General features: G+C 35.5%; 1 protein-coding gene across 2 annotated transcripts in view; it reads right to left on the bottom strand.

The window, feature by feature from the left end:
• Positions 1–24,714, bottom strand: part of LOC118272416 (facilitated trehalose transporter Tret1) — a 57,310-nt gene extending 32,596 nt beyond the window's left edge. Inside the window, exon 1 of one of the 2 annotated variants that reach the window (XM_035588919.2) lies at positions 24,546–24,714. In XM_035588919.2, the coding sequence (XP_035444812.1) occupies positions 24,546–24,608 (63 nt within the window). In that variant the 5' untranslated portion in view covers positions 24,609–24,714. Of the gene's footprint in view, positions 1–11,161; positions 11,446–24,545 lie in introns of those variants that run through there. The other variant, XM_035588918.2, reaches the window with a different exon arrangement.
• Positions 24,715–27,701: the final 2,987 nt, after the last annotated feature.

The raw sequence follows: 27,701 nt of genomic DNA, 5'->3' as shown, positions 1-27,701 counted from the left end.
TTGTCCGGCAGTCGCACACCCACATGACCATCGACCAATTTTTAGCTTAGAAACGGTATAAGAATGGTTGTTTAAAACAACCGTAAGCTTGAAGATAAAGGTCTAAAACCTAAGGGTAAAAGCACGTAAAAGTAAATAAACATACAGAATGTTACTAACATTCGTTCAGATGAGAATTTTAAAAACAAAAACGTATCCTAAATTGTAAACAAATCCTCGATGACAACATTAAGTATGTGAGTCAGGTCAACTGATCTAAGGTGACCCATCCGAGATCTTAGAACCGGATTGTAAACTACCTTATGTAAAAAATATATAGCTATGTATGTAAACCTATAATTTACTTATACATAATTCCTATAATTTGTATAATAGTAGGTAGTTAGGTGAATCTGTATCTCTATCTATGTAATAGCTACGTTTGCTTGTTTGGATGTAAGTATATCCGGAGCTGCGAACTACCTAGCGGGTTTACCGGGGTTCCGGCTCGAAAAGCAGGAGAAGGAACAGGGTGGTTTTTAGTCAGTAAGAGTCTGACACTCCCTCTCGCCTCGCCCAAGGCGGGAGAAGTCATTGGATGATTTTCCCCCTCAAAAAAAATGGATCTAAGTATGTTACTCAGTTACGTGAAAATAGCTGAACAGATATTAGCATGACTTAAGTAAAACATAAAGATATATGTATATATCAATTCCATTAAATATATCAATAGTAATTATATATTATCATAAGTATAATGTATTCATTTTCTTGGGGAGAATAGTATTGCATTGTCATTAAGTTTCTTTCTGAACCGAAAAACAGATTATTCAATTGATTGGTTATATTATTGGTCTCTGATTATTAGTTTTGTTTTCATTCATCAAATTCTAACCCGTAAACGGCTCTCCTGTACCGTACGTTAGCTACGTGATTGCACCCATGTAGCTGTTTCAGTGACAAGTCTTGGTGCGTACGCGCACTGCATAATCTATACATTTTCCTCAAAGATTACGAGCTCCAAAAGGAAAATTTGCATCTTATACATTTTTTTAAATTACCTGGACATTCCCAACTGAACAGGTGATGAATAAACAATTTCTTTTACTGGTCATAAAACTGCGTTTTTTTTCTTTGTTTAATTTTTTTTTGAGGGGGGAAAATCATCCATTGACTTCTCTCGCCTTGGGCGAGGCGGGAGGGAGTGTCAGACTCTTAGTGGCTAAAACCCACCCCGTTCTTACTCCTGCTTTTTGAACCGGAGTCCCGGTAAACCCGCTAGGTAGTCCGCAGCTTGTTTAATAGTTACAGTATAATCTTGCTCTCTTGCAGTATGATGACAAAGAGACAAATCAATACCTATATATGATATTGTTTAAAAAAAGTAATGTTTTCAGAATTCTATAATGATTTAGATGCAAGGTGTGGTACATAAATACACCATAAAATACATAAATGTTTAACACAGGTATAAATATGTACCTATTTAAAAACAAATGACATCATCTAGTTGTCTGCAATTGAAAATTAGCCTGTGAGGAAAACAATACAATTATTAAAACTAAACCAGTTTTAAAATACAAAACAGGACCGAGTTATTATTTATTAGGTATTATTACAGGTAAATTCGCATTTGTTTTATAATATTATATCCCTTAATATCCATATGTTTATTATACCAGGTGTTTCGGCAGCCTTTCTCTTATTTTATCTCTAGTAGTTTTGGCAGGCACCTAATTATAAGACTGTCATCCACAGAAGTATTTATAAGAAACGTTTTCTTTCTTTCTTGAATAGCAACCGAACTCCACTACAGTGTTGTCTTATTATAACTTATGTAGAAATTTAAAACTTATTTATTTTATCTATGCTGTCATCATGGTTCCTTTTTTTTTGAAGGGGGAAAATTAACCGATGTTTTTTCCCGCCTTGGGTGAGGCGACAGGGAGTGTCAGACTCTTACTGACTAAAAACCACCCCGATTCTTTTCCTGCTTTACCGGGGCCCTGGTAACCTCTTACGAGTCCGCAACTCCGGAATTAACTGGTTACCTAAGAAATAATTACAAAGCATTGCAAACACATATGACGATTAATTCCTTTTTTAAACAAAAGTTCATTATTTATTCCACTATGCTGTTATACTTTTATCGAATAAAGCACTTTGTCCAGTCCATCGATTAAATTAATCACAGCCTTTACTCTTTGGTCGATACGAGTCATCGAGTAATTCATACCATTCATAAGAATTAAGGTAGGTAGGTACAGGAATGACGCAAAACTTGTCATACAGGAAGAAAAGAACTTTCGTTCGCGTAATTACAAAGTCATTCGAACAAACGCAGCGTGAACTGGTTTTAATTTTAAGAAATAAATAACAAAAAATGTGAACTTTTATACGTTGACCGTGAACTCACTCACTCAAAAAACTATATTAAAATTATAGTTTTTTGAATGGCTGAATGATTAAGGAAAGAATATAGCGACCTGAGAAAAAAAGATGTGCTGTGAAAAAAATATAACATTTTACAGAAAGGCATCAGAAAAAACAATAATATAATATGATTGATATTAGTCAGTAAACAATTCATAAAAAGTAATATTTGTAGATAAAATTCAATTTTTTTCACAGCACCTAACCTAACTTCTGTTTGCTTAGCGATCGCGGTTGGGGTTTAAAAAGTACGCCCGATGTTTACGCAGGAAATTGCAACTGACAGTTCTTGTATTCAGCCTTCGATTATAATTTTCTTAAACTTAAATGATTAGACGTTGAAATTTTTTTTTAATTAATTGGTGAATAAACTATATTATAGATAAGTTTATCAGACTAGGTGAGAGGGTAAGAATTTAACTGTTGTTCTTAAGCGCTAGGAAGTTATACTTTTTAACCTTGAATTCGAATAAAAATAATATTATCAATGACTTTGAACCCTGATAACTCGGATTCGGTCAAAGTTATCTTTTATAACATTATACTTTAACTATATAAATACCAGATTACTTATTTGAAAAAGAGCATTTATCATATTATTCAGAGTCATTTAATAGTTACTTAACCTAGTCCTTAGCAATTGTTTTCGATACAAAATCCCTACTAAGGAATAGGTTAAATAATCATTCAATGTCTCATGAGTGCGACAGTTTGACGCCATTTTAATTTTTGTTTTTTTTTTTACAAATCGGACATATAGAAATATCTTTATAACTAGGTAAATATGTCCATGTCCATGAACCAATCCAGTCGTCGTCGCAGTGTCTATGTCAAGGTTGCGTGTGCGCAGCGGCGCGAGTGCAGATGACGTCACATTGTTGTAACGTGCACGTTTTTACAATTGCGCTGTTATTTTGTCACCCAGGTACGGTATGTGATACACATGTCTACTGTTTGAAGTAGTGTGAAAAATTAAGTTAAGATGTTGAGCTTGTTTGATGAACAAAATGTTCTATACAGCCTGATTTTTTTTCACCAGGCCTTTTTTTCTGAGAGCTGGGTATCATTCAAACATTTAAAAAAATATAACCGACTTCACTGAAGAAAATCGGTTAAAAAGAACACTATAATGTTCAATCAAAATAACTTTTATTTCGGAGGTCAGTGTTAAATAAGATACAAACAATAATGAGAAACATCGACTTTCGAAATCAAAGTCAATAGTAGTATTGTTATCTTATATGACCAAATAAAAAATACGTGTCTAATATTTTCTCATTACCTAACTGACGGACCAATTAGATTTTTAATTTTCATACCCTATCATCTATCCTATTCTTACACAATATTGTAGCTTGCGCTGTTCCAATCAGTGTTCTTCAAACACTATCGACATTTGAAGAGAGGAGATTAAAGTAAAGCTTCACAATCAATCTAAGTATCGATAGAAAATAGAAATGTGAGCCGCTTGTGGCTTCTGTTTGTTTTCACAACTAGCCTAGATAAACATGGCTACTGTGCTATGTAGTAATAGACAGTATGTAGTACTACGTATGTAGCTAATGGACACTATAGGCAATGGTTGAGCAATAGACGAAGTATTCACTTGTTTGGAGTGACATTAAGTTAAAATCTGTTGTAAAGATTGTTTATACGTATTTACACCTTTTGAAACACTAGAAAACTTGCTTAATTGAGTAAGTTTGGTTAGCTGAATAGTTTGTTTGTTTGTTTGAACGCGCTAATCTCCGACACTCCTGGTCCGAATTGAATATTTTTTTGTGTTGGTTAGTGCATTTATAGATGAAGGCTATAGGCTATAAAACATTACGCTATGACCAATAGGAGCCGTCCAAAGCGACTTAAACCGCGCGGTAGTAGCTAGTACAACTTAATATAATAAAGCTGAAGAGTTTGTTTGTTTGTTTGAACGCGCTAATCTCCGAAACTACTGGTCCGAATTGAATAATTATTTTTGTATTGGATAGTGCATTTATCGAGGAAGGCTATAGGCTAAAACATTACGCTATGACCAATAGGAGCCGAGCAAAGCGAGTGAAACTGCGCGGGAGTAGCTAGTGTTTAATATGTAGCTAATGGACACTATGAGTAGTGGTTAAGCAATAGACGAAGTATTCCGTTGTTTGGAGTAGCATTAAGTTCAAATATGTTGTAAAGATTGTTTACACGTATTTACACCTTTGAAACAGTAGAAAACTTGCTCAATGTCTACTGATATTTTCCCAAGTTTAGTAGGTATGGTTAGCTGAACAGTTTGTTTGTTTGAACGCGCTAATCTCCGGAACTACTGGTCCGATTTCAAATATATTTTTTGTGTTAGATAGTGCATTTATCGAGGGAGACTATAAGTTATAAAACATCACACTTTGACCAACAGAAGCCGAGCAGAGTGGGTGAAGTCGCTAGTGCAAGATACATTGTTTATTAAAACAAGTATTTTACAACTGAATACATATAAAAACATTACATAATAAATGAACAAGAAGTTCAGTTTACATTGCAATTTGTAATCATCTCAACAATAAATAAACGCCCTAGACAACAGACAACACGAACAATACCATTAAATACCTAGTAACTGAGATTACAAAAACCGGTACAATTTCTAACAATGTACTAATAGCAAGAAACGGACATGAATCTCCATTATCTTGTCAACGATTCTTCAAAACAATCGCACTGCTGCATTTATCAGCCAACATGGAGGCGTTTTCATGATAATTTTCCGTCAATTAGATCATTCATCTGTTAAACTTAAAGGTGCTTATTCCACCAGAAATGTGCTATGCTACGTTGCTGTGGATGCGTTTGGCTTCTACCAATCATATTCATTGATACATATAGCTTAGCACTGGTGGAAACTGACTCAGCTAAGCTATGTTTTTATATGAAAAGATGGATGTAATGGATGTGTGCTATAGATACTCGAGCTACGCGTCGTTCTCGCACGGTTACATTGCGGCGACACATCTACATAGCACATCTTACTCGCACAGCTACATAGCTTGGTATATCAGTGGAAACGGTCACATAGTTTCAAAGCTTAACTATTACATCTTCGTAGCATAACTACATAGCACATCTCTGCGTGGAAAAGCACATTAACAATGCCATAAAAATCAACTTTGTTCACAGTGTCCCGCTAACAAAAACCTTGTTATGCTTTCAAGCATATAATTGGAAACATATATAAAAAACATACGATGTGTCTTATAATATGTTTGCGAATACTTAATAGGTTAGAGATATATTTAGATAGGGTTTGTGAATTAGATCGTGATTGTGAATGGTTTAAAAATGAGGAGTGGTTATTATATTGTGGTTTGGAGATGTCTACTGATTGATTGATTAATAAAAGTAATTTGAAAAGAAAGTATTTATCTATTAGTTTATTTTACGTTTTCCACAAAATCGTCTACATGCTTTTTAAATGATAATTCTATATATATATATAGACCCAATTAAGCTAGCCTAGAAGGGGCCTTCCGAATCTTACCAATCCCAGATTTGGCGACAACCCATAAATTCCTAACCCCTAAAAGGCCGGCAACGAATTTGTAAAGCCTCTCGTATTTCGAGCGTGCATGGGTTTGTCTAACCTGTAAATTCCTCTAGAGAAGAAAAGTTTAGTCCCATAATGTTTTTTTAATTTCAAAGAATAAAGAATATACGGAACTTGATACACCTAAGTTGACGTTCAACCTAACCCTTGAAGAAATAAAGGAGTGCTGCTAATACATTTACTTCTCAACACAATAGCTGAGCACTTAGGAAGATTATTTAAATTTTCCTTAGGTACTGTATATATAACATAATATGAGTCATTCATCATCTTACTTCAAATAATTACTTAAACGTTTAGCGTACATACATTATAATATGTACGTACATAGGAATATAGCTATATGTATAATGTACTTAGGTACTCTAATTTACATGATCACCTAGATACCGGTAGTTTTCCACATACTTAAATGTATGTTTGTTTAAAGTTATATGTATTGTTGCTATAATGATCCGCCATAACTGTGAATACGGTCTATTTTGTATATAGTATTTGTATAGTCATACAATAGGTGAGTTTAAAGTTAAATATGTAACTATTTGTTGTAGTTTTTTTTTTATATAGGTACCTACAATACGTAATACGGTAGGTATGTTGCAAGTGTGGGAGAGCCATGCTTGGGCACGAATGGGACGGCTTGATCGGAGTGATATGTAATGTATTCACAGAAAACCGACGTGAAACAACGTTTGCGTTGTGTGAGTGAGGTTACCGGAGGCCTAATTACCCCCTTCCCAAATCCCGGATTTCCCAACAGCCCTTAAAGTCCTAAACCCCAAAAAGCCGACAACGCACTTGTAACGCCTCTGGTGTTTCGGGTGCCCGAGCCGTCTGCTCGTTTATCGCCTTATACCACAAAAAACCTACAGTACACTGATATGATTCACCAGGTACACGAATTTTAAAAGTGATAATGGATATCTTAAAATATACTTATTTTAACTTTTCAGCTCCGTACCTCGGGCTTGTAATGCCGTTGCCCCTGCGCTTGACTTCTTACCGATCGTGTCCCAAGGTCATTTCAAATCGTTTGATGACAGTGTCATAGAAAAAATAGTGCATCAATATTTTATCCGGAGCTGCGGACTACCTAGCGGGTTTACCGGGGCTCCGGCTCGAAAAGCAGGAGTAGGAACGGGGTGGATTTAGTCAGTAAGAGTCTGACACTCCCTCTCGCCTCGCCCAAAGCGGGAGAAGTCATAGGATGATTTTCCACAGACAAAAAAAAAATTGTTACAATTTACCATAATAGAAAATCATTGCATATTTGGCTAGTCTAGACTGTATAGTTTGTGACTGATCATTGTGATTGAAAGCCAACGAATTAAGTGAATTATGTTCTTTTCACACTCGCTTTAACCGTAATCAACTGTCATTTAAATAGTTACCTGTCAGAAGTACATAATATATTTAAAATGTTTTCAGTCATACATGGGTCGAAATGACTCATCATAAACATAGTCAGTCGGAATATGAACATTATTAGTGAACAAAGGTCTTGCTCTTTCCAAACGTCGCGTGTCGAAATGCGGATCCACGCGAGATACAATAAATATTCTATTGTGTCTTATATACGGGAGGTCAAAGGTAATTTGTTATAATCCCCACGCTTGGCAGACCACTCAGGAATAGCCGGTACTCAGTCACCAAGAGCTTACCGCCGTACTCGAAGTCATTTATGTAATAGTTACTTAAACCCAGTCTTTAGCAATTGTTTTCGATACAAAATCGTTACTAAGGAATAGTTTAAGTAATCATTAAATGTATCTGAGTGCGGCAGTTAGAGGTTGTCATAGGAGGCTTAGTTAACTGGTCACAAGTTTAGGACATGTCCGGGATAAAACCCAAGATACAGGCTGTGAATAGTTTGGGGACCATGGTTACATGTTATGTTAACATTCCTTACCTCCATGTCTGCATGAGATAAAAGAAAATACAGTAAATAAATTAAAGGTTAACTATTGACTTTTATTCAAGCAATGAATTACTTACGTATGAATTAAATTAATGTAATAAAATTATGGGCCGTCAAGTTATAATGTCGCTATAGATTTACCTCAGATACTAAAAACTTATCATGTTCTCAATACAATAATTAAATATGACAGTAATACTGATCATAGTGATCATTAAATAAAGTACGTTTCTTTTTTGTTTTCCTTTTCTTAAGAATTATGGGTAGGTGGAATGGTGATCCATCGCCACGAATACCACCATCGACTACTTACTAAGCTAATTGTCCTAAGCACGAAACTTTATTGCAACTTTGTTGTTTTAATAGAAGAACAGATTTTTTTGTCAAATTAACGACCTCAGTTTATGTATTTTTATTTGATGTAGTCAATTACCTATAGTCGTATCAGAAAATCGTTTTTTTATACATTTGATGGGTCGACATTTGGCCACTATCTCGCCTGATGGTAAGTGATGATGCGGCCTACAATGGAGCACGTCTGCCCATAAGCAACCTATTCACTCGGGCTTTGAAGACACCCAGGTTATACCCATCAGGAAACACAGATTCCGGTATAGGATTCCACTCCCTAGCAGTGCGCACAAGGAAGGAGTGAGTTGTCTTGTGGTTCAATGATGAATAAATTGCGTTTTCAACAAAAAATGACTGGAATTGATCCTAGTACTCGTAAACACTGATCCTCATTTTATCATCAAGGACAAACGTCTTTAGATATCTGAGAACTGGGGACTTTTTATAGTTCACAATAATAATATGTATTATACTTTTTGCTTACCCGCAGTCATTGACCCGGTTGACTCTCGAGACTCGAGACAGCCGCTTGCAACCACAATCATATACCTATCTACGCAGGTATATAAGTGAGACTGTTCTAGGATCTATGTAAAAGTATACGATTGAATTGGGTAGATTCCTCAGTCAAAAATAAATTTTCTCGACTTTTCATTTACAGATTTGATAATCTTTTCAATTTACTAGCATATTTTCCAGAAATAACTCTGCTATTTGACGTAAAAATCTGATGACGTCATAACGCACTATTTAATACAAAATTCAAAGAAAATATAGTTTTAAAACGTATTGAATATGACTAGTAGGAAAAAACCTTATAGTATCTACCATATTCCTAAGTCCCTACAAACTCATAAACATGTACAATCACAAAACAAGTGTAACCACATTTTTCAGGCCATATTTGAAAAGTGAACGAGACAGCTCGTCGCTTGCGCATGTTGTAAGTATAAAACAAGAATAAAACCGGGCTTTAATGACAGTCCCGGGGCATTCCCGTGGGATACTCTTATGAAATTCATTGAAGACGTTTGTTGATATAAAAAAGATGAGTTAAGAGTTTTGTTTTATTAGTTCTATGACGCAAGTTCTTACATTTTTTTATTCTTCTTATACAATAGCTCTCCGGCTTTGTAACCGTATAAAATAAAAATACCTAAATATACCCAATTTATCATTTGTAATCTAAGGAATTTCTTGTGGAACGTTCGTTATATGCCAAAATATCATCTAGCTTTTTAGTATTTTACATTCAACGATTTATTTTACTCGTAACAGAGATTTTATATTGTACCCTTATGTTGATTTGCAAATGTTAAAATAACCTCTACCCCCACGGAAGACCTGGGTCGCATAGCAGCTCCGGCTTAAAGAGCAGGAACAGGATGATTTTCTCCGTCAAAAAAAGCGATTGCAAATAGGAAAAGAAGATTATTTTTTTCAAAAGTCAATATAATAGACAATTATTAATTAATCGATTTGGTTCGAAATCACGTTTTTCCCATAGAAAACAGGAAAGCGCGTCAGGGTTAGAATCTAGCACAATAACATAGAACTAAGTCTGAAATGAATAATTTATTGCTAATAAAAGTAACTTCAACACGAATTGTAGAATATTTTCTCAAGAACTAGCAATAACTTGAGATGCAAAGTAAGTATAATTAATTACTGGAACAATGAGGTGTATTGTCCAATCATTTGCATTGTTTAGAGTTTTATAGAATAATATTATTTACTTAATAGACCTATACTTACAACTTACTAGAAAATACTAAGCTATAAAAGAATGAAAAGAATGGGAGATTTTCTTTTTATATACTTAATAGGCTGGCGTTTGGCCCACCATCACGCCTGGTAGTAAGCGATGATGTGGTCGACGATGGAGCACGCCTACCTATAAGCAACCTGTTCACTCACTCGGGACTTGAAGACACCCAAGTTGTATTTAGCAGGAAATACAGAATGGAATGTTAAAAAGAAACGCTGTCCTTTTTCTCTTTCTTTCAGGCATTTACATTCTAGATCAGAATTTTGAAAAGAAAATGAGGAATTCTATTTCATTAGTACATAATATGTATTATAACATCGCAATTTTATTTTTTAATTAATACTTTCATATTTATTCTTGGTGTGAAAAAAATGAGGTTTACAAAACGTAATTTATGTTTACATAAATTACGCAATTTTTAATTGAATTGTTTTATTCACACGGTTTCTATTAATGTTTCTATGTATTATATTACATAATCAATAATGAGATATAAATTCCACCCCTTCAAAAAAAAAACACATTAATTAGATACGAATTTCTACTTTTATTTCATTAGCATTTTATGATCATTTAATGAAGATCGAACGCGTGAGAAATTAATACTGAAAGACTAGTGAAACTATTGAAGAAAATTAGTCTTAATTTCAGTTAACAATTTCCGATTTTCTTATCAATAGCAGGAAAGACTGGCAGTTCCAGTAATCTTAGTAAACATTACTTTTTATGATCCTAACGTTGCACGTCGCAAGATGGCGATAATAGCAACAAAAACTGCACACTCCATTATTTTACGACGTGCGAGGAAATTATACATTTTCACATAATAAACTCTCGATAAAGTATTTTACGTCCGAACCTCTTTACGCCTCGGTAACTCCACTAACTACAAGGCTGTAAGAATGAAATGATTAGGCCATCCTTGCATTACTTTAATTAAAAAAATAGTTGCATCGTTGTTTATGGTCAGCTCAAATTCAAATTAATTTTTCTTCACCTATTAAAGTTGTTTGTAAATGTCGGTTGGTATTGTAAATGAAAAATGGTGTGTGAATAAGGTACGTAATAAACAGAACACGAATAAAAATAATCTTGCTTCGGTTTTACAAAATACAACATAATAACGTACCTCATTTTGCATCCAAATATTTTTCTCAGTCAACACAAACGCAGAATTGTCATAACAACACTTTTCCTTATCCATTTTTCCACTCGCGAGAGGCATTTAGTTAATCAGTTTACACAAAGTCTTGAATCAAATGAAAACTACTGAACATACGTGCGTTGAAAACCTTGAACGCGATGCGTTTAAGAAAGTAACTGGATTGTAAAGCGCAACATCCATTCGTGACACGCGAGGCAGGGTTAAGAAGAAATGCTTTCCCGCCGAAACCGCTGTCAAACGTTGACAGATCACCGCGCGGGAAACTCTCGACGTAAACTGACCGCGGCGCTGAAACGTTCTGCCTAATAAACAGAATAATAAAAATGCACACACCGGATTTCTCCAGTTATTTTTGTGATTGTTATAACACAAACTAAATACGTACAATCCCTAATGTCCGAATAAAATTTTCCGACGGAAAATTATTATAAAACGTTTTATTTAATGATCTTTCGGTGCAATCATATTTAGGCGTTTTTGTGTATATTACCAAAGTTTACGTTATTTTGTTTTTGTCTCACAATTGACTTGTTTAAACGAAGATGAAACCTACTAAAATGTCAATTGTTATGGGAGCAATTAATGTCTAATCGATATGTGGCATTTAGGTTCGTATTTAATGTTTGCCTGTGATTGATTACAAAACTACAATGAACACTCGTGTTGTGAGTTGAGTTTGCAATAGGATGATAGTTTAACCGTCGCACTCGGAGACATTTAATGATTACTTAACGAATTCGTTAGCAATTGTTCTCAGTACAAAATCGTTTTAAAGGAATAGTCTAGTCTCCGAGTTAATCTTTTACGTTTATAGTTCAAGAGAGAGCCTTTTCTATTTCACAAACAAACAAATAAACATTGAATCGGTTGCCATTCAAGATAAAAATAATTACTCATTTTTAACGTAGGTCTATTTGAATTTCCGATTTATCCTTCCATTTCTGCAAATACCAAAGTAACTAACTAAAACAAAATCACGATTACACATCTTAAACAACCTACCTAACTGTAAAACCTACCTATTATTACCTCATTGCCAGAAAAAAATCCGCAACAAATAAAATACGGAATTTAAACCGTTTTTTTAACAACGGCACTCCTATTGCCTATTGATAGTATGAAATACAATAATGGCTGATTTGTTATCACGTTACGTCAGCTCACACAAATTGATCTCAGTTGTTCTAACCTTGGAAACGATTTACGTAGTTTACTTTAGAAATTAACTTAGATTTAAATATAGGTTAAGTTAGTGAACGTATTATCTTAATGCTGATTTTAGAGTAGAGATAATTGTTTATTTTGCATTATTTTTAAAAGGAAGAACGATGCAAGTATATTTGTCCTTTATTAATATGGAATAAGTATAATTTATGTACTTATTAAAATGTGTCGTTCAATACATTTTGAAAATAATTTATACATACATACATAAACGCCTGTGTCCTATTGGGTTAGGCAGAGTCAATGGAACGCCAATTGCTACGATCCTTACATACCTATTTCGCTTCAACAGTCATCAGTCTTTTCATGAATGCATTTTCATTTTCGAAAGCAAAATACGTTAGCTCCGGTTTCTCGTAACCAAAATGCACTTAAAATCTTTAAGTTTACCTACTTAAACAGATAACGTATAAATATTTTAAGTACTGTGATTATTAAGTACAGCCAACCCAGATAAGACCATGGATTAGTGCATTCTAAATGCATAAATTTACAAGAAATTATCAAACTTGAAATGCCTTACGTAGTTTGTCAAGAAATGGAAATGTGGACCGCAAAACTGGGTCGTAAAAGTAGTTTAAAAATCCCAATCATTCGTTCAATTAAGGACCTAAATAGATGACCTTATCACTTATAACTCCCTAGATTAAAAAAAGTAATATTGTCGTACCAATTGGCGTTCTATTATATCTCCCATGGTAGGCAGAGGCCTACCACAATGGTAGACAATGTAACCAAAGATTGTATTGTGAACCTGATTGAAAAAGAGTAACCTATAGAGTTTCTTGCTCGTTCTTCTCTATACGAATCTACACTTTGGAACGAGTAAGTAGCTCTACTAGAGGACTGGCCGACAGAGACGTTTTAAATCTTTCTACTAGTAATATTATAAATGCGAATGTTTGTGAGTTTGTGTGTTTGTTACTCAATCACGTTAAAATGGCTGAAGGAATCGGGATGAAATTTGGAACAAGTGTAAGTTATGGTCGGGAATAACACGTAGGACACTTTTTATCCCACTGGCCCGACCGAGCGAAGCCGCAAGCAGAAGCTAGTACTTTAATATTTACTTTGACATTCTAAAGTGCCTTACTGGTCTATTTGAAATAAATAATTTTAACTCTAACAGGCGTGAGGTTATTTATAGTATGTTCGTAAAATTGACAAAGCAATGAATAAACACGTGACTAAGTGCCATTAACTGTAATCTCAGGAAACCAAAAAAAACGTTTTATTACATGACATCAGCCAGTTTCATTCATAATATTTGCACATGCCAAGCACATTACGTTTTGTCGCATTCATTTGACATTATGATTTTAATATTTACTCCTTTTTTTACTTGATTTTATGCAATTTTGCTAGTTCCTATATTATTTAGTACCTAAGTTACAATAGATGAGCTGTGGACTACCTAATGGGTTTACCGGGGCTCCGATTCGAAATGCAGGAGTAGGAACGGGATGGCTTTTAGTCAGTAAGAGTCGCCTCGCCCAAGGCGGGTCATTGGATGATTTTCCCCTCTAAAAAAAAGCTACAATAGATCTAGATATTAAAATAGAAAACCTTCACAATGCAATGTACGGATGAATTAAGTGCTGCATAATTATGAATCGATGGTGATTAATGGTCAAACCTTCCGAATGAGAAGAAGCCTTTGGTCAGCATCAGTGGCTACTTATAGGCTGTTGATGTGTGATGATGTGATGTGGATAAGAATCAAGTTAGGCTAGATTTCTGGAGTTAGGTTAATAGAAAGTATTCTCTTAAAACTACGATAAAGGAAAACTTAAGATTAATTTAGTAGTTAATCACAAAACAAAACTACATAAGGTTACCAGTTGTTTCCACGTCGCTATCAACTAACAAACTCGATTAATTACATACTAATCTTTTAATGACTTACTGTCCTTAATCACTGAACTGATTAGCCGTGCAAGCAAGCATTAAAACAGTAAGTACTAACTTTTACCCGAAGTTTTGTCCGCAGAGGCCTATTGAAAAAAAAAACTACATCAGCCAGCTACTATGCCCGTGTCAATCCTATATAATTTTCTGTGCACCCAACCATACCTATAAGTTTTCAACCAACCAAATTTCAATTTGTCCGCAGAGTACTAATTGTGAAAACGAACATCAGCCAGCCACATTGCCCATGTCAAGCCTATGTCATTTTTACCCGACTGCGCCAGAAGGAGGGTTATGTTCTTTACTTCCAACCATACCTATGAGCGCAAATTTCAAGATTGGTTGAGTAGATATTATCATCAACAGCGTATAATTGGCCAAAGGCCTCTTCTCTCACGGTGAGTTTGAGCATTAATCACCACGCTTGCTCAATGTGGGTTGGCGATTTCAAACTAATAATTAGAAATTGTTTTTCCTTCAGTTGTCAGTGTCGTTGTCAGTGGTGTCGAAATAATCTTAGAAAGTACATATAACTCAGGAAAAGTCACATTGGTACTTGCCATTAGTGGGTTTCGAGTAGATATAGCATAAAGAAGTTACAAAATTACTTACTACATACATTTATTATTTTATAGTACAGTCTTGGGTAATAGGCTCAAGTAATTGAACAAAACTCCTACTATTTTCGAGAATAAATGAGATATATCTACTAGAATAGCGAAGACAGATACAGTACATCTCGACCGGTCGAGTGCAACGCTCGGGAAAGTGGGATTTTACTACTCCACGACACTAAATGGTCGATGCACTTTTGTTATTACAGGGGTGTACTTGGGATAACTCAGGTAAATGAGATAAATGAAGTAGAGCTTTAGAAACTGGAAATTACAATTATTTATAATCAGTAGGTGCATGTTACAAATGACATCAGAAAAACATTTGATTACCGCTTTTTTAAGGGGTGTAAGACATCCAATGACTTCTACCGCCTTGGGCGAGGCAAGAGGGAGTGTGAGACTCTTACTGACTAAAAACCACCCCGTTCTTACTTCTACTTTTAGAGAGAAAAATCCGGTAAACCCCCTATGTAGTCCGCAGCTCCGGATCAGGCATCAGCCCTATTGAGATTTTATCGCTACATAATAAGTTTAGATGGCAACCAGAAAAAGCTATAAGTGCCTACTATAAAGTAAAACCGTTATTGTAATAATCGGTTCAATTACCTATATACATAGCTACATCGCAAAAACGAAAATCCCGTTTTATTAGCACCAAAATTATAAAGCAAACATCGAACATAATATTTTTCTCTAGTGTTCTATTCTTCGCACATATTTAAATTTAAACATTTGAATTTAGAATTAAAATTATCGCCTCAGGCTTTCGATTCGAAAAAAGAAAGCTATCCGTTATAAAACTGTTGTTATTTTACCTACGAATTCCAATGTAACTGGATTTAATTCTAGACAATAGAATGTCCTCAAAATTTGTACTTTAAAAATATTTACATAAAGAAATTGCTGTACTTATGTGCTCAGAATTTGAATGTGAACAATGTCTAATAGTTTCTAAAAACAGTGTTACTGTTTTAAGACTGTCATGCAGGTCTTCCTGCTTTTTTTGAGGGGAAAAAATAATCCAATGACTTCTCTCACTCTTGGATGAGGCGAGAAGGAGTGTCAGACTCTTACTGACTAAAAACCGCCCCGTTCCCACTCCTGCTTTTTGAGCCGGAGCCCCGGTAACATGCTAGGCAGTCCGCAGCAGGTCTTCCTGCTTGACAGTCTTTCGCGGACACTACTAGGTACCGTTTTGAGATTCTGCAGACTAACTACGAATTCTCTATAGGTAATAGATATGAACAATAAACTTAAATAGTTGACAAAGCAAATATTAAAAAAAACTTATGTAAATCTAAATAATAATTGTCAAGTAATCGATAAACATAATATGTAGCTTGTCGAGTCCATCTCTGTCCACCACGGGACAAGTTGCCGTATATTTGCATTTTTCATACAATCGCGTGGGTAGCTTCGCTCCAGGCCTTCGTACTAGATATATCTCATTTCTATGGAAATTCTGTAATTATTTTGCTTTAAAAATACTTCGTAAGTGTAGTGGATATTGGGGTTATCGATTTTGAAATTATCAGTAATCCATTTGGACTTATTTTGTGTTTTCCCGATTTATAATGTAACTAGTGGATAAGAATTCTTAATTTCTTTATTCCTTTAGGATGAAAGAATTCGACAGTTAATATAGTATTTTTTTTTCAGGGGAAAAATCATCCAATGACTTCTCCCACCTTGGGCGAGGCGAGAGGGAGTGTCAGACTCTTACTGACTAAAAACCACCCCGTTCCTTCTCCTGCTTTTCGAGCCGGTAAACCCGCTAGGTAGTCCGCAGCTCCGGATCAAGTTAATATAGTATACAGTTTGAAATTATAGCCAATACTTAGGTAGATACTGGCTATAATTTATAACCCTTGTGTGTAACCCTGTATACACTCCTTCAAACTTACATATTCCCTACTTATATGGGTACCTAAGACAATATAGAAAAATCACACATACCAAGCAATAAAAAATCTCTAAACAAGTGTAGGTAAATAAAATGCACTTACGACCTACATTGTACATCAAACAAACTGAAGCCAATCAAGTGCTCCATTAAGCTGTTATTTACACTTGCATAGGATTTGTACTGAGATAATCATTTTACAACCCATTTTACAACCTACTTATATCAACTATGGATGGATAACAATGTTACGAACGACATACATTAACATTTATATTAGATTTGCAGTATTTGCTTGGATAGACAGGATAAAACTATCGTCAAAAGTATTTTCCATTTTCCCTATGTAACCTTTCCTTTTGAATTTGTTAAACCTACCGCTATGTGCCCTTAATCAGTTGCAAAAAGCATTAATACTACGTTAATATATAATGAATATTAATTAATTCTTGTGATTTCATATTTTTTGAGAGCTGAGCTTTGGGTCTGAGACATGTAACCTATTAGGTAATGAAATATCTGAAATATTTTTCAAACTACGAACGACTATACATTAGCAATGTGTGTCTGATTGAGTGTTGCAAATCACTATTCTACGGTTGTATATAGTCCAATATTATTAAAATTATACCAGTAACTGATAAATAACCCATCTAATTTTTGTCGCACTTGCGACCGGATCAATCGGGCAGCCTAATTACAGAAACTCTTAACTAAATCCTCAATCTCCAAAAGAATGACAACAACAACTTGTAGCCTCTCTGTTGTTATGGATGTCCATGGCCCGTTTGCTTACTACCAGGCAATCCATCTGCTTGTTTGCCAGCCTATCCCATAAAAAAGGCCTTCGATCAATTTCAAATTGTCCAAACATTCCATTGCCAATATTATGGCCTCTACAAGCAAGCAACTTAGGGATATTCGTAAACAATTGATGTTTACCAGTGGCAAAGTATGGCAAGTTTAGTATGTTTACGCTATGCCTAACGGAGAATGGGCAGAGAGTAAAAACACGGGAATTATGAGACGCCCCACCAGATCAATATTTTACAATACGTCGCGTTCTTCTTGTAATCATCAGATCTTGCAAACAGTGGTTAGGGCTGTCACTGGTTAGCTGTAGGTTTTTGAGATAGGTAAGGTTAGACAAGAGTATTCTCTACCAACCCTGAGGCTCAGGGTTTATTCTAGGATCAGACAACGAACCTGTGCACTGATAAAATTCTCCGGTTTAGGATAGGCATTATTCTAATGTTTACGCAGATCTACACGAGACACAATAGGTTTTTATGGAATAGGTGGCAAACGAGAAGACAGTTCGCTTGATGGTAAGCGATCAGCTTTCTATTGTGTCTCATATATCGGCAGACAAGTGGTTAAACTATGATAGCACTGATTGATGAAAAGGTGAGTGTCAATTCCAATTAATTTGTACACTAGATACTCCTTCTCGTTTTCTGTGACTGAATCCAGTGATTCTAGCTTTGAATCAAGCGTTAATTTAATTGATTTAAGGAACGTCACTGAATTTTCCGTATAACTGTAATACCTACTAAGAAATACGTAAAAGGTTGGCTCAACCAGGCCTATATTGATATGGTAATAATCCTAAGCTGTCGGGTTTTTCAAGTAAGTACAGGGTAATTCACCGCGGCGAGTTCAATGACTGCCAACTGCAACGCCGACGCGACACGACGGTGCAGAATGCAGATGTTTTCCTCAAAAGCCAATTTTATGTGTATCTAAAATGTTATTACTGTTGTATTTAGTTAAAAGAAGCTGTATAAGAGATTGGTAGAAAATGTCTAATTTTATAAATCCGAACCGAAGGGCCAAAGGGTTTTTCATGGTGTGAACTAAAATTATCTTTTTTAAAGGGCAAGTGGCGTACGTGCCTTTGATCGCCTGGCGCATGAACACATGAAACACCAGAAAAGGTACGTAACAGGCCTTTTACAAAGGAGTGTGCTCTTTTCCTAAAGGTTTGAAAGTCTGGAGTTATATGAAAAAAAGAACCAAGAGTTTTAGTCAGACATAAGTTGAATTCAACTTTACAAATATTTTTTTATTCAGTTAAGTTTCTGAACTTTGAAGGTCGACCGACAGTTTAAATAAAATTAAGTTCCTTCCTACCATGACCATAAAAAGTTAGCCACAATTCATAAATAACGTAGCAACCTTACCAAGTCCGGATGTTGGCAATTCTGCAGAATAAAATGCATCATTGTTACCATTGAGATGGCATACAAGCAATAAGCATACAAGTGTCGTACAATTATCCCAATGTTTACTAAAGATCATCGTATTGTGTGCGTACCGTACATACGTACACTAGGCGATAAAAAGAAGTCCGGATAGGAATTTCTTTGTTTTATGTAATTGGGTTATTGTTTTAAGTTCAGAGTCAGTCAAGTGACGATGGGGCAAACACATTTGTCACCACTGGTCTTCCTGCAGGTGTTGTAAGAGGTGAATATGTATCTAATGGACTACATAGTATGAAACAGACCAAGCATTAACTCTCCATCATAAACTGTGATCTCCAACCCACCAAAAACACACTCTGATAGAGAATTTGATATTTTTTGGGTATTGAGGGATTGGAGAGATTGGAGATTGATTGGAGAAATTACAGCCGTAATTTGGCCACCAGTAATCTCAATTATACAATAAAACACAACGAAAGTGTGTTCTATAAGGCCATAGTCCTCCGGCCGAGACTTAAATCGATCCGGCTCATTCGTGCCGAAGCATGGCTCTCCCACACTTACAAATTAATTTAAAGATTTCCTTATGATGTTATGTTCAGTTATCTAAGTAAAGAATGCCTAGCAACTACCGTTGAAACAAGCCTAATGAATGCAGCACATACTGCACATACCTACAGGCAGGTAATTAAAAATCAATACAACACAATTCAATACAGTGCAGGTATTTGTGTTATGCGTTCAGTGGTTACATTAGCAGTTAGCTCATACATTGCTTTATTGATCTTGCTTGCTTTTGTAATGTAACTGATGTAACAATTTATTTGGTTTCACAAAGAGCTGCTGCCTTTTTTTAAATACTTTGTCCCACTCTAGGATTTCTTCCTGTGTCGTGAATGGGTTTATCAACATACAAGTTCACATACACATGACACCCAGAACAATTTGTGGATCGTCCAAAGAGTTGCTCCGTGGGTATGGCGCTACACGATATCCGGCAGGTGGTTGCCCAGCCACCGCGCCAACCATGCAGTAGGCCTTTCTTTTAGGAGCTGAATTCGTGAGACCTTTACTATCTTGGGGTTGAATGGAGTAGTTATAATAACTATCTACTAACTACCTAAATTAACTAAAAATCACGGTTAACTAAAAAGTAGTAGAGCTTTTCTCAATTAATGAACGTGAGTAAACCGAGATTTTTAGTTAACTTCTAGATTAATGAAAATAACCATAAAAGACTGAATTATAAAGTAAATTTTCTTTTTTCTTTGCGGTAAAGTAATGTCATACAAACAAACAATCTACAATATCACGTAGCGCACGGTACTACCCCTTTCGATATCAATAACCAATAATCATTAAACTGATGACACGATTACTTAACCTCAAGATCATCTTTAAAGGGTCAATGATTATACTAATCACCGATAAAATTGTTTATCAAAGATTGTAGACCTTAGGACCTGAGAGATAGCGGCTAGTTTTCATTGTAGGCAAGTTTTTGTTTAAATTGATTTGAAAATAAGTCGTAAATTATAATTTTATTGCATTTGTTACTTATCTTATCTTATCTAGCTGTAATTAATTAGTTTTCATAAACTTTGATTTTTATCGCGTCATTATAATTATATACTTAGTTAGATTTCATTATAAAAGAAAAAAGGGGGATAATTTGTGTTCTACCATGCCTTTATCAGTTAGAGTTTTTCAGCTTGCAGGAAGATTTTATTAAATATCTAAGTATAATATTTCAGCGGTTTTGCCACGTATTCAATAAGTTCCTCTAGGAAAGTTGCGATGCTGTAGAAATATTGCAATAGGATTAAAAAAGCCCTTATTGTACCCTGAACACAGCCATTTTCACACTTTTCAATGATAAAAGAATGAAATAAATCAGTTCATAATAAAAAATCATTTTTATAATGTTAATTAAGATGAAGTATCACAGCAATTTTAGTAGAGACTATAATTAAAATAATTTGCAACGTAATTCAACCTTCAAAGCAAAACAGTTCACCCCACACACACACACACCCACACACACCCACGCAAACACAAAATACACGTGGCTGTACTAAATCAGGAGTTTTATCTATGACGTCAGCACTAACCTTATGCCAAAACGAACTTTAATATCAGTGAGACAAAGTCCAAAATTACGTAATAAAACAATGACTCTATAAAAATCGGACGGAGGCGCGGTCAAAACACTTGAGATAAGAAAGTTTGTGGCTCTGTACCTTCGAAAGCTGTGATATTCTGATAAATAGGTAATTGTTGCTTCAAATGATGATCCTGATATTTCCTACATTGCCAGTATTTCCCAAAAAGGCAGACAAAAATGATTTTTTGTGACAAGCTATCAGTGTTACATCGAAAACTAGGACATTATTTGAAAATAATTGAAATTAAATTTTTGGTCCAAGGCAGCCTGAGGTTTTTAGTAACTAGTTTTTAAGACATTTTCATACATAATGAATAATATTTCAATTTCGACTACAGGGTCGGTCTGGTCACTGGGCTCCTGTGCAACGTATAGCGGGTTGCATTTCCACTCGCAACAACTCTGTGTGTTTCACAAATCGTTGTTTCGAATCTAGGTGTCATATGTATGTGAACTTATAAGTTTGTAAACGCACCCACGACACATAACGAAACTCAAGTGAGGGCCAACGTTAAAAAGACATTATAAAGTGCCTTCTATCGCAAACCAAATGATGATGAAACACGTCGCAACTAGCAACGCAAGCGACATGCGAAAACTGCGAATCTGCGTCGATCAGAAAACTGCTAACATTAAAGGCCTGTCTGGAAGGAGGTCAAACGTGTTTTGACGTCATTCCTTGCAGAATGTGGTGAGGACTGGTCGGACACACCTCCGGGCCTTCGCACGAGGTATGAAGGGACTGTACCACTGTACCTACTGCCTTCCAAGATACGATACGATAATGATAATGACATGGTTTCGTAATTTGAGTGAACTTTCCGCGTGCTGTTTCGCAGCTGTACTTACTTAAATAATATGATAAAGACTGCGATATTGAGAATTTGGGAGAAGTTCGATATTGTAGTTTTTGTATGATATAGGCTTAAATGACTTTACTAAAGCTTAATGAAAAATTAGGAGAGAGCTAGTTTTAAAACTATTTTGTACCTATTTAATCAATTGAATGGATAAATAGTAAAATTAAGTTCACAAATAAATATCATTCTGAACGTCAGCATTCTGGTGATAAACGCGACGAAAATAAAATAAGGAAATATTCTTAAAATGATTTTAAGACTTTGACTGCCAACAAAAATCTATTGAAGTCAAATCCTCCGCTAGCACCGGTCACTTTAGACCCCGTGGCGTTTAATGTGTTAAGGATAATTGATTACGAAGAAGACGATAATTATGAATATTAATAAAATATTCTTTACATAAATAGAAAGCTTTTATCTCGTAGCGTTAGATTGTTTATACGTAGATAGGTATACTATACAACATACTACATACCTTCATAGATAAATATTATGTTTACTAAAAATCATATATTATTTAGTCTCGAAGCGGATCCACCCAGTTTTCCTATACCCGTGTTAATTAATACGCAAATTGTTTTGAATGCAAATTACTTTTTTACAATATTTTGACGGTATTTTCCCATTGCGGAGTTCACAAAAATGGCGTATAAATATGATTAGCAAATAAATGTGTTTAAGTATGGTATCGTTTCGGTTAAACTTGTGTTGATTTTAACTAAAGTGCGATATTTACCAAAATTCGCCGAAATGTATGTGTGTACGGCGCATAACTCTTGAACGACTGCACCGAATTTGGAATTTTATTTTTGGTGTGAGCACTGAGCATTATTGTCAGGATTTTAAGAGGCCGTTTCAAAGCCGGAGTCTTCCACCCTAGTATTGGACAATCGGCGAAAGGATCGGAACAATACCGGGGCTAGCGGCTAATGAAATATAGCCTTATTTTCGGAATAAGTACGCAAGTAATAAAGGTTGCGAGTTTGACCCCAAAGCTACAAAATGTCACGTACACGTGTAACTCAAACTGGAAGCAACCACCTGTAGCTTATACACGTACAAAATTTGCTGGAACGAAATTCGGAACAAGTTTAGCGACATATTGTGTAACAGAGCAACGAACCTAGACACTGCGCCAACCGCAACATTTTTCTACGTACATTATGAATTCACTTCCATATGAGAGAAGGAGAAACACCACGTGACTAAGTTTTTTTGAGAGGGGAATATCATCCAATGACTTCTCCAGCCTTGGGCGAGGCGAGAGGTAGTGTCAGACTCTTACTGACTTAAAGCCACCCCGTTAGTACTCCTGCTTTTCGCGTCGGAGCCCCGGTAACATGCTAGATAGTCCGCAGCTCCGGGACGCTTAAATATAGGTGCATGTAAAGGAAGAGTATGGCCAAAGAATTAATGATAAAATGATGTGACACCCTTATGTTTCATAACACAGCTGGCCTGATCTTGACCAAATAGATTTGAGGCCGTTTGGAGCCGTCAGGATAGAATACAATTTTCATCAACTCAACTCTTCTAGCAGCAGAATGACAGGCTGTTGTGCCTTTTGACAATGATTCGTTGAGTAACTACTAAGTAGTTAGTCTGGGACCTGGGAATAATCTGTATTATATTTAAGTTCCTATCCCCGTGGGTATAAACAGTTTTCTATTGATAATAACCTATGTGTCAGTTCCACAGAATAGAAACACGTCCGATTTGCCCTTAATTCTTGTGAACCACTGAATGGCTTCTGTGTAAACCTTGTGCATTATGTAATTATAAATATCTACACTGATAAATAATGTATTCTTCTTTTATTCTCTGAGGGTATAGTGGCTGATGTGTAAATAGTATATATCATAGTGCTATAAACGTTTCAAAAATACCTAGTACTTATGGTTTAATTGGAATAAATGATTTGACTTTATGAATGACATGACAAGAATCCTTCATGTAATTTTCACTAGTCATGAGTTTTAAAATTACTGAATGACAAAACAAGATATTATTATTTAGTATCAAATAGTGATTATTCTACGTTGACAAGCAACAAATTATTATATAAACACGAGTAAATAACAATGACACGCCATATTTTGATAGAAAACGCGTAAACAACAAAATAAATACAGTTTGTTAAGAATAGCTTCAATAATCTATTCTAATATTTATGAGTAGTATTTTTGGAATGTAAATAAGTAGACAGATTAGTATATCTTTTCCAATTTCTACCAATTTTATTTACGTCTTAAATGGGTGTCTTCATTTAGTAATTTCGACTAAATTTCACCGATTATCATTTTATTTTTTACTACGAATTAGAAGTTCCAAATATCCTAGTAATAGTACTACGGCCATGCTTACGCTGACAAAAACAGACGAAATTCAACCTTAAAAGCAACTTGCGTCACACGACCACCCCAAAACCTTTGACCTTAACTTGACATTACTTAATTCTCACTTACTTTTTTCTTATCTAGAAGACCGATGTTCTCCCCTGCTTCGTTCACTTTCTTCTCGTCAGCCATTTTTATTATTTTCTCACAGGAATTTACGAAAATTATTTATTTTACGATTCGTTCCCGGGAATGTTTGGTTGCCGGTCGCGTGGATGAATAAAGACTGTCAGTTACCCCACAGTTGACGCATGCGCGATTGCGATTAGCTCCCGGACCCCTATTTCGCGTGGTCACTGTCTACGGGCCGGAGTGACGCGGGTTCCGCTCAAATTATAACTTTCAGTGTTTGTTATAGGGTTCAGTTTATCTTGTATGTTTTGGGTGGAACAGATTTATAGTACGTTCATTCATCTAAAAATACGTGACGCACATCACGTTTGAACAGCTTAATTCTTCTTTAGGATTTCAATCTCTATGAAACTTTTGTTAATACAGATGCTTCAGAGATTTTGTTAGTAGACAATTTCACAATATTTTTGAGTAATCATTGGACAATTTTCTGATGCAAGTCTTGGGTGTATGACGTCATTGGGTGCTTGTCTGCGACATGAATCACGTAAGTAAAGGTACTTAGTCCTAAGGTAGATTTCTAAGTCATTAGCCTCGTTTTCATCCACAGCTAGTCACATGCTACTAAGCTCGATCTTCAGTTCAACCAATGTGTGGGAAATCCATGCTTCGGCACGAATAGGCTGGCTCGACCGGAGTCATACCACGGCCTCATAGAAAACCGACGTGAAACAACGCTTGCGTTGTGTGAGTGAGGTTACCGGAGGCCCAGTTACCAATCTTCCCAATCCCTGCTTCCCCAACAACCCTTAAATTCGTAACCCCCAAAAGGCCAGCAAGGCACTTGTAACGCCTCTGGTGTTTTGGGTGTCCATGGGCGGCGGCGATTGCTTACCATCAGGCGATCCGTCTGCTCGTTGACCGGCTTATACCATAAAACAAACTAGATTTAACTATGTAATACTTTAGGAATATCATCACTCTACCTACCTAGTTATAGGACACCCTACGAAACGTATCTTAAAAGTACACGTAATATTTTCTATGAATCATCTTTGTATTATTTATATTTTTTCACATTGATCCAGTTTGGCCCTTACCCATGTACCTATGAGACGGGACACCGAAAAATTAATCAGTAAGAGTTTGACACTCCTCTTCATCCTCACAGGTTTGTTTACGGAATCCTAAATATTGTATAGTAAGTACATAATTGTAATGTTAATCTGAGCAGAACAAACAATATCAGCGCGTTATCAGCTACGCGCAGGATGGTGAAAGCGATCGTTTTAGGGAACTAGCTTTATCTCATGAAAAAACATTATGTTTGTGTTTAGTAGATGGGTTTTAGGACATTTTATCTTGTTTCGTGTTTCGTTATCCTTTGTTTTAACTTGTCTGTGATGGTGTATTTTTATTTTACGTTCAGTGCCAACCAGAAAGGTATTTTATCACACCCCCGAGGATGTGCAACCTTCACTTGGTATTTGAATATACTAAATTGTACCTACTAGGCATTAAATTTATTAAATCAAAAAAATACTACCTATACTTTTATAATAACTACCTCAAGACTTGGTATGTCTTATTTTATACGGTTTACTCACGTGAATTTATTGAGAAAAGCTCTACTAGTTTCGAGTCACAGAGGGACTCTTCATCATGAGCAACGTACGCAGACGCTACGACGTCGCGCAGCCTCTGTGACTCGAAACTAGTAGAACTTTTCTCGATATATTTACTTGAGTAAACTGTTATTTTTAGTTCTGTTAACTACCTATGTTGCTTAAGATTAATTCTAGATTAAACTTATTGTAATGGGGGTCATAATAGCAGGCAGATAGGTCCCATTGTACCCATATTATTAGCTAGAAACCGTTTGTTAATATTTCGCAGTTTGCGTGTTGGAATAAATAGGTACTAAGAATCACTGACCTAACTAGGTCCACTTGAGAACGCAGTCGGCAACGAGTGACTAATGACACGCCCCCTATTATGACGCAGTTTACATTTAAATCTAGGACAATACTGATAGAATACTAATAGGATAGACACAAGTCAGATTTATAAAAATAGTTATCATCAAATTTTTAAGTATATAGACACCAGGAGGCTCTTGTATGCAATTCCGATTGATCGACATTGATATTGTTAAATTTCGTACTCTTGACTTGCAACCCTGCTCATTGCATCCGTATTGCGTGGATATTGAATCAACTAAATGCTATTGAGTTTAGCTTTATGTTCCGTATTGTGTAAGCTAGTATTTTAACAGCTAAGATTGGGGTTGTATAGTTTTCACATCATAGAACAATTACTGGGATTTTATTGGATTGAAATTGCAATGTCAGAGATTTGTTTCCAGAGGAAGCGATCAGTATTCAGACAGTCGATATTGTGCAGCGTTGCTTTGTTTAAAATTGCTATCAATGAAGTAGTAGGCGAAGTTTTATGGAGGTTTACAGAGTTTAGAGTAATACAAGAAAAAGTTCAAGATAGGATCACTATGTTTTGATTTTTTAATATAGAGCTACGTCACTAGCCCAATAGCGGCTGAGTAAATAAAAACATTATCATAATATGGGACAAAATTTAAAATAAGTATTGAGAGTGAATAATTGCAAAATGAAAATTGTAAAGTTCCTAGGGAATATCTACTTTTTAAATTACAAGTCATGCTTGCGAAATTTGCCCTCGATTTAGTTAATCCTGATACCCGTCTAACATGACTAAAACATGGACCTTCCTTTTGATGATACAAACAGCGGTACTTGTCGTGGTCTTTTGTAATAGTTTGCGGATCCCTGCACGCATTCTAATATCTATACTATAGTATACTGCCTTATCCATTATTTTGCGTGTGTTTGACGATAACCTTACGACATTGAATCTTTATCGAGAGCCCCGCAGTCGACGCGACACAGCGACAAACAATCGAATCTTATTTTACGACATTATCATATAATTAGGTACTTAAGCACCAAAATTATGAGTTATTATGTTATAATATGAATTATTGTAATTATATGTACTTATATAACTTATTATCAATAGTAGTAGTTCATGGTCAAACTAGTCATTTAGGTTCCTAAAATATCTCGGTATCGGCTTGAGAAAATGGGGGTTTGGAACTGAATCCACCGTTCTTTGTTG

The sequence above is a fragment of the Spodoptera frugiperda genome, chromosome 4 (assembly GCF_023101765.2).
Source record: "Spodoptera frugiperda isolate SF20-4 chromosome 4, AGI-APGP_CSIRO_Sfru_2.0, whole genome shotgun sequence".
NCBI classification, from domain to species: domain Eukaryota; kingdom Metazoa; phylum Arthropoda; class Insecta; order Lepidoptera; family Noctuidae; genus Spodoptera; species Spodoptera frugiperda.
This window is presented reverse-complemented; position numbering and strand designations above follow the sequence as displayed.